This window comes from Neospora caninum, chromosome III (assembly GCF_000208865.1).
Source record: "Neospora caninum Liverpool complete genome, chromosome III".
Taxonomy (NCBI): Eukaryota; Apicomplexa; class Conoidasida; order Eucoccidiorida; family Sarcocystidae; genus Neospora; species Neospora caninum.
In genome coordinates, this window is record NC_018388.1 from 778718 (window position 1) to 787363 (window position 8646).

Below are 8646 nucleotides of genomic sequence, written 5' to 3' on the forward strand. Positions count from 1 at the left end.
TTTAAAAAGCCCCTGTTCTTTGTGTCTACCCCCCGCGTAGAGAGGTGTGTACTGCGGGTGTTGGATTTCCCCTACTACCTTGCGGTTATTCCATTTCGGTTACCTTCTAGTCGTAATATATGGATCACTGTCACCGCTCTTATTAACAGCGAGAGATAACCGGCGAGCGAGCGCGAAAAGTGTCAAGGAACAGGACCGACCTGGAGCTGGCCCGTGTCTTTCATGTTCCTGAAAAGCTTAATGTAGAGCCGCACGTTTCCCTTTCACCATTCGTGGAATGTGTTTTGAAGGACTCAGCTGGGAAGTCGAAAGGGGTAAGATTGTCGGCGGGCACGCGCGCCTTTTTCTCTGGAGGAGTTCCGTCCTCCGATGACGCACTCTGTCCCTCGCGTTTCGTCTAGCAGCCACACGAAGCAGCGACAGAAGAAATCAATGACCAGAAGCGTGGGAAAAGGAAGAGTCCTGCAAACGACGTAATGTCTTTACGGACGGTCAACCTCTGTCCCTCTGTGCAGCCGCGTCTGTCTCTCGTTTTTATTTCCCTTCCTCTGTCCTCCCTCCTCCCTCTGCATCTCTTCTCGTCCCTCTCTTTTTCGCTCATCTCTTCCCTCTCTCCTTCTCCCTTCTCTTCCTTCCCTCCCTCCTTCTCCCTTCTCTGCACTCTCTTTCCTCTCTCTCTTTGCCCGTTTCCTCTTTTTGGAAATGGAGACGGTTGAAGCTGAACAGGCCTCGCGTGCCGTGCGCGACGCCTGGCTGAAGGCGAGGGGTCTGAGCCTCGTCCAGCATGGCCTCGATGAAGAAGAACGCGAATTCTGGTGAGTCACGGGACGCGACGAACACACCAGAAGGGAAGCGAGGCCCGGAAACGCAAGGAGTCGCCTGCGGATATCGCAGCCATTTCTGTACCACCCCTTCAAATTCGTGTGTTTGATTTCGGGTGTTTGATCGACTTTAAGCCGCGAATACACAGTCCTCCAGGATATATTTACCTTTCGCAGGTTCGGCCTTAGACTCAAGTGACGGAGAGAACGCCGTTTCAACGGAAACGGTCCCTCCCGCGATCTCGGAGCGCCCGCGTCGTAATCTTGGCGTTCGCGCGCGGTTTTTGCCGTGCTTCCTTCTTCACCTTCTGCCCCTTCGTGCATTTTTTCTTTCCATTTCCGTTCACCATGCCAGCTCTAAACCTCTTGTCTGTGCTTCTCCGCCTAGGGTGTATGTGTAACCTGCACTTGTCCTTCGACTGCTTGCGCGTAGGTGGGGCCTTCGACACTTCCTCCACCTTCAGCTCCAGCGCGTGCTCGACGAGGCCTCTCACGAGGCTGCTGCGCCGTCCTCTCCCTCGTCTACCTCGTCGCGATTTCCTTCCTCTTCTCCGATCGTGGTCTCTGCTTCGTCTCGTGCGCAGCGTGGAGGGAAACGAAGAAGATCGACAGACAGCCCGAAGCGGGAGACTGACTGTTCCGAAGCCAGCAAGAGGGCAAAACCCGAGTTCGCTCCTGTCTCCCGGGCAACGAGACAACCAGACGAAAGTGTCGCCGGCTGGGACTCGGGAGACGCAGGCGACAGCCGAGCCCGCGCCAACCCCCTCGACAGCGAGGAAGAAGGACGGAAGAACGAGAGCGACGGCGGCAGAGGAGCGCGGGATGAGGCAGCGGTCGAGGCACCCGAAAAGGGAAACGAAGCACGACTGGTTCAAAGAAATGGAGACCAGGATGGCGCCGAACAGGCCGCAGAACGTAGAGACAGAGATGGAGACGAACCGAGAGGAAAAGAATGGGAAACAGGTAGCGAAAGGGACCACGGGCAAGACGCAGGTCAAGAGGAGGCGTCGTGGACGAATGAGGCAGGTCCAAAGCGTTTTTTCGAAGCGGCGGCCTCGCCCGCAAGCTCAGCGTACCTTGTCGAAGGCTCCGACGTGACCGGCGAGAGGCGCATCTCCTGCTTCACACAGAGAGCGGGCTCTGCACTGGAGGTGAGTGAAAACCTACTCGCTTTTCCTCGGAGAAGACATCGCGACGGGGCGAGAGAAAACCGAGACTCGTCAAGCACAGATAGAGGCCTGGATTGGGGGGAGAGCAGTCTACGGCAAAGAAGAAACGGAGCGGGGCAGGAACCGGAAAAACAAAGGCCAAAAAAGGAGACAGACGAAAGCAACGGAGTACGAGGCGTCAACTGGTCAAAACGGCGACGCATCGCGCACCTGAATCTCTCCTTCCGTGAACCCAGAGCGGCAGAGAACTGTAGGTAGCAGATCGGCAATGGCATCGTGGATGGTCCCTAGGGTGTTTTGAACCGCATTTTGACATGAAGAAGCAAAAGGCGCAAGGAGTGCAAGAGGGGGGGAGGAACGGTGGCTCTGAAAGTCGAGATGGAGAAGAAAGCCGTGAACGAAACGGAGAGCGAGACAGCGGTGTTGAAAAGGCTTTCTTTGCAGGTCGCGTGCGCATCTGGGTCCAGTAATTTTTCTCTTTGTGTGCTTCCCCAGTTGAACTTCTGCCTTTCCTTTTCTGCCGGCTCGCCTCCGGTGTATGGCCACCCTGCGACTGGCGTTCTCTTGCTCCTGCGAAGCGCTCTCCGGACGCGGTGCTCCTCAGATGGCTCGCTTTCTTCGCGACAGCAAAGAAACTGCGGGATAGTCGGCAACGCTCGCGAGAACTGCCAGGTGGCAGCCGATTCACGAGAGCCCCGCAGCCTTCTCGACACCTTGAAACGCATGTTCAGCCCCGTCGCCCACGAGGATCCGGCCAGGCGACGGACACGCGAAGGCCAGGACCCGCGGAACGGCGAGAGAGACCGAAACGATGAGACGGACGAGAGCGTTTCACTGAGTATGCTCGTTCTTGACCATCACGTTCGACTGCTCTCTGCTCAGTGGATCGCAGACTGGATTGTTCTGGTGAGGCGCAGCCCGAGTGTGGAAACGAAGTCGTGCAGCAGAAGACGAGAAAGGCGACAAACGAAGCGTTGGGCAAACAGACTCCAGGCCGGTTTCGAGAGAAGTGCTCTCCGAGCATGGAGACCCAGAAACCGGGTTTCAAACGGTGACACCGTGACGCGCAAGGCGGCCTCGCGAGACATAGCAGCCGCCGTAGCCTCCCGTTGAGAGCGCACTCCGCAGCGAAGGTTTTGGCTCTGCGCAGCGCCTCCAGGCCTCGCAGCTACATCGGTGTAGTCGTTCGATTTAGGACAGGAGCTGCTTTATCCGACTTTGCGATCTTCGCAAAACTGCCTTGTCTCTCTCTGGCATTCACGTCTGACTGTCCACAACTGCTTCTCTTTTGTCTCTGTTTTCCCTTTCTTTTTGTAGTACTGGCTCTCGCTGTTTCAAGCTGTCTTCTCCTACCTCGCCGTTCGCGGGGTGTATGCACAGCGCCTCGCCAGGCGAGCGCTCGCACGGCCTCTCTGCGCCTTCTTCTCTGCGACGGCGGATTCGCCGCCGTCGGTTCCGGCGTCGAAAGGCGAGGGCGATTCGGTGAAAAGAGATGGACCGGACGGAGACCTCGAAAGGGAAAAAGACCGAATGCGGCAGACAACGCCTCGCGAAAAAGAAGAAAAAACATCTCAGAGCAGACCTCCGACGAGGTCGTCGACAGTTGACCCCAGCTGAATGCTTGGAGAATATGCCTGAAGCTGGCGCGTCCGTCGCTGCGCCGTCTCGCTCTTGTCTCTTTCTTTTCCTCTGCTTGTCTCTTTCTTCTCCTCTGCTTGTCTCTTTCTTCTCCTCTGCTTGTCTCTTGCTTCTCCTCTGCTTGTCTCTTGCTTCTCCTCTGCGTGTCTCTTGCTTCTCCTCTGCTTGTCTCTTTCTTCTCCTCTGCTTGTCTCTTGCTTCTCCTCTGCTTGTCTCTTGCTTCTCCTCTGCTTGTCTCTTTCTTCTCCTCTGCTTGTCTCTTGCTTCTCCTCTGCTTGTCTCTTTCTTCTCCTCTGCTTGTCTCTTGCTTCTCCTCTGCTTGTCTCTTGCTTCTCCTCTGCTTGTCTCTTTCTTCTCCTCTGCTTGTCTCTTGCTTCTCCTCTGCTTGTCTCTTGCTTGTTTTCTGATTTATCTGCTCTACCTTTCTCCGGTGCATTCTGCTGCCCTTCCGCTACCTGGTGTCTGCCTCGGCGGTCGCCTTCTTCAGCAAATGTTTCTTTTTTCTGTTTGAAGCAAGCGACGTCCAAAACGGCCCGACACATTCATTTCGCCACATCCACGTACTTTTTATTAGGCCTAGTAGGCTTCGAACCTTTCATGGAAAACTTCGGAGACTCGCATCCTTTGCAAACCAACAGGCTTGGATCCGGTACGCAACATTCAAGATCTAAACCAGTAGTCCGACTCGTCGTATATACTCCCCAGGAAAAGATCTCGACTCCGCGGCACTCCGTGGATGTGAAAACAGCAACGTGTGAGACGCGCATCGTTTTTCTCAAGAGACCCACGAAGCGAGAAATTCGGGAGCAGTTGCGTGTTGTCTCTTCCTCTCGGAGCCTCTGGTTTCTGGTGCCACTCGTCGTTTTCTGGTTTCTTGCGACACTGAGGAAGCTCTTTGCGTCCGCCGCTAAATAAGCAAGTGTCTCCCGTTCCTGCCTCTTTCCCCCTGTTTTTCGGGAAAGCAACCAAACACGATTTTGTTTAGACTGTCCGACACGCGAGTGGAAAATCGAGAGACGCACATCAAGACCCTGAAGAAAACGAGCGTCCACCGCACTCACCGAGGCGCATGCAGGAACCGGCCGAAGAACGGCAGAGAGAAAGTCCGCTCGTTTATGAAGCGTGCCTCGAGGGGGACCGAAGACAGACGGACCGGGCCTCTAGCAGAGCGGCGGCGCACACGTGTGCGGCAAGAAGGTCTTGATCCAGGAGAGAAAGAGAGAGTGTGAAGGAAAAACCAGAGGGCAAGCATCCGCAGACCCTGGGAAAACCCATGAGACGGGCAACGCGACGAAAAAACCAGGAAAAAGCAGCGAGTCGAGAGGCTGCCTCACCCCTGCACGAACGCGAACACGTGAGGCACGCAAACCGGGCTTTGCCGATGTTTTCTTCCTGCACTGTCACCACGCGTGTGTGGTATCCCAGGCGTCACTCTTAAGCGGCGAAACGCAGCTTCGAACATGCGCGAACTTTTTGGAAGGCCTCCAGAGAGGCAGCTTTTACAAGCCTTCTTTGGCGCCACGACTTGGACCGAAACCCCAACATCAAAAGGCGAACGATGGACGAAGCGGAACTTTGGTTTGCTCCGACCGCATACGACACTTGTCGCCTAGGCCTTCCGGGTACGCTCTGCGCCACGCAGTGCATCTGTCTTCTCCCTCACGCTGCCTTCCGCTTGCTTCCGGGGGAAGCGGCGCCTTGCAGGCTGCCCCGGCCGAGGACTTTCGCTGTGTTTTCGCGGTACAGAAACATCTGCAGAGACAAGCGAGACAGGCCGACAGGCGAACCGACACTGCCAGCAGTCGCGACGGCACACAGGGACAGACCTTGCGAGGCCGACGGGGCGAATCGCTCAGGTCTCGCGCTGCGCAACACATCGGCGCCTGCTTGGGAAGGAAGCAATTTGAGAAAGGGAAACTGGCGACAAGTTAGCCGTGACAGGCACGCACCCTGGGCGCAGAGCCTCCGCCGCTGACGGCAAGCTGTCCCCCGCTCTGTAGAAGGCCGGAAAGGCGTGAGAGAAAGTGGAAAAAAAGAGACGTTTTCATGGCGGAAGCGGGGCGCCACAGAGAGAGCTGCACTCGATAGCGGGGGCGGCTTTGTTCCCCCGAAGGAGAGCAGGCCGACAACGAGACACGCGCAGCGCACTGCTCCTCTCCCCTCGCCACACGGGTACCCCTTTGGCATTTTCAAGTATTTGCTTCTCACGCTTTCTTTTTAAAAGCCGCTGAGATCCACGCGCTCTCAGACTCACCTGGAAAAGCGGAATCGCGTTCAGAATCGTGGCGAGAGAGCAAGACAACTGCGCACAGAGAGGAAGAAAACGGGAAGACGAACAGGAAAAGACAAACATGCAATGAAGCGACCAGACTGAAAGAACCACAGACTCCACACCAAAGACTCTCGCCAACCTGAACCCAGCTCTGCGTACAACTACCGATACATATATATATATATATATATATGCATATTCGTTTATGTATATTTGTGTGTGCATATGTGTAAATAATTGGATATCGTGTGTGTTCCAGATGTGGCCTTTGGTGACGCGTGCGGCGAGCAGGCGTGTTGGCAGTGTGGCGAGCGCCGCGGCAGAAGCCTCTCAGGACGAGCACCAAATGCGAAGAGTTGCGGGTGGTTTTGCTTTCTGGTCCGCACGAAGATCTCACCACCACAAACTGGTCAGACAGGGAGACCAGCGACGTGAAGAGACGCGCGAGGTTCCCGCAGAGCATCAGAACGCCCGTGACTGCGGAGAGCTGGCCGGTGTGCTTCTGCGTCCAGTTCTGTTTGATTTGCGGCAGGCGCGAGCAGAAGACTGAGCGGGCAGGAAGAGCACACGCAGACTAGAAAACATGCAAAGAACTAAGAGGCAGCGACAGACATGGGCCCTTTTCTTTTGCCAAACAATCTGAGAGACGACTGCTGGAAAAGGTGAACCTGGAAAGAAAGGGCAGGGAACGAAAGAGGTGAACTGTGGAAGACAGAAACACGTGTGTCAAGGGACAGGCGGGGTCTTCGGGGGCTAACCTAGGATTCGCACAAAAATAGTTGCGTCTCTACCCTGAGTTTCATAGTTTGTCCACCTCATGTGCACATCGCACAATGACCATCTGTTGAGAAGGCATGAGACACGTGAACGTCAGAAAAACGGTAAACGCGGGAAGAGGCAGGAAGTGCGCAAACTGCGGAGGCATGAGATCGGAGAACCGCGGTGGGGTGTAAGGAAACAAGAACCGTGGAACAACGGCAGAGGGACAGCGGAAATGGACATCCAGTGGGACACGGGAAACGAAGAGAACCTTCGACAACGAAGAGACAGGGTGACGGTGGAAACGCCTGGTGAGCGAAGGCGTGAGACCTCCAGAAAGACGAAAACGCGCTAAGGAAAGCAGGCGACAAGACAGGAGCACAAAAACGACGAGAACCAAGAGCGACGGAAGCGCAGCCTGTCAATGAGAGGCCACGATGGAAAGGCGACAGCCAGAGAAAGCCTGGTCGCCGTTCCTGACAGTTCTGTGTCTCCCTCTATCGCCTCCCCTTGCGACAGGTCAGACATGCTCTGCAGTAAGGGAAGGCGAAGGAGACAACGAAGACTCGCATATCGACGCAACACGGCCGGTTGGAATTTGTCTCTCTGTCTGGGCTCACGGAGCGGAAAGGGGGCAAGGCCGAGCACGGTTGCCAGGCGACGAGAGAACAGACTGTCCCTTCCAAGCAGCAAATAGCCATAGGCGACAGAGGCGCCAAGCACGAGGATGGCCAGACCACACAGAACTCGTTGGAGGAGCGTGAACGTGGCGAAGGGGGAGTCTGTCGAGGCAGCGTTCGCTTTGCCGCTCTTCTGCCCTGTTGCGGAGGCCTGTCTGTCGCGGGCACGTCGGTATCGCCAAAAAAGGAGAAGGCTGAAGAGGTTTTGAAGCGCTGGAGACGTGGGAGAAGAAAGTGCAAAGAGCAGCAAGATGGAAGGTGGAGCAGCCGCAACGCGAGAGAAGGTAAACGACGCACGAGAGAAGCTTTAAGAACCCGCAGAGGAAGAAAGAGAGAGTGGATACCAGGTACGTGCAGAGGCAGGAAGTAGCGCATAAGCAGAGGAAAGACTCGGGAGAAACAACGCGGAGCGAAGACGACTGCGGCGGCGGGGCCGAATATTCCTATTAAGAAAATAGGGAAAAGACAGCAAGCGAACGTCGAAATTGCTGGTCGAGAAGAACCTAAACAGAACAGAGAACCGCGGACTTACAGACGAAGAGCATTTCTCCCCATGTCGCAAATGGATGCCCCTCGAGGACATTGTATGACACAAAGATGGAAGAGCTGATGGCCTGCAGGAGACAAGGTAAGCAACACGCAAGGACGGAGGCGGGTGGTGGTGTAGACAGGTCGGCAAGCGTAAAGCCTCTTTTCATTTGGACCTGGGTGGTTTCACACCATGAAAACGCAAAGGAGAAGCGAGAACTAACGGGGGAAAAAAGCACGGGAGTGGCGGCGTGTATGCGGTCAGGCAAGGACTAAACGCAGGCATGCACATCTCGCGTACTTCAACAAAAACCGACATCTCGGCCAGACCCTCCACGCTCTGGGCTCTCAAGATCTTGATGAGTTGCGGAAGCTTGACGAGACTGCCGCCCACGAGAACGCCAATGCTTAGGCACGCAGAGAGAACCTGCAAGGAGAGAGACAAGGGAACGAAAAGGATACTGAAAAGACATCGCAGCAGACGGGAATGGGCAGAGAAAACCGGGGCCAGGGAAAGGCTGACTTGCGCAGTCAGAACTGGGAGCAGGATTTCGACTTCTGGAAGAGGCAACTAAAAGGCAAGGGTGAAGAATGAGAACCGGCGCGTCAATATCGGCAGGTATTCGGCTGTTCGGTTTCCACAGGGTCTTGACGCGTACCTGTTTCCCGCACTGAGCGTCCTGGAGGGGGGCAAACAGGGTGTCTGTACACCTGGGATCAACAAGCAAGAAGCCTCCCCTTGTTGGGGGCGAGGACACGGGCACTGACGGATTTGCCAT

At 55.7% G+C, this 8646-nt stretch overlaps 2 protein-coding genes across 2 annotated transcripts; one reads left to right on the forward strand and one right to left on the reverse strand.

Moving 5' to 3' along the window:
- Positions 1 to 702: 702 nt before the first annotated feature.
- NCLIV_007840 (conserved hypothetical protein) lies at positions 703 to 3607 on the forward strand (the record flags this gene model as incomplete). Its single annotated transcript, XM_003880295.1, has 4 exons — positions 703 to 815; positions 1255 to 1972; positions 2486 to 2896; positions 3308 to 3607. 4 exons carry the CDS (start codon positions 703 to 705, stop codon positions 3605 to 3607), a joined length of 1542 nt encoding a protein of 513 aa, XP_003880344.1.
- A 1680-nt stretch (positions 3608 to 5287) lies between these two features.
- On the reverse strand, positions 5288 to 8646 carry NCLIV_007850 (hypothetical protein; the record flags this gene model as incomplete). Its single annotated transcript, XM_003880296.1, has 7 exons — positions 5288 to 5380; positions 5578 to 5622; positions 5883 to 5930; positions 6298 to 6446; positions 7872 to 7953; positions 8169 to 8294; positions 8527 to 8646. 7 exons carry the CDS (start codon positions 8644 to 8646, stop codon positions 5288 to 5290), a joined length of 663 nt encoding a protein of 220 aa, XP_003880345.1.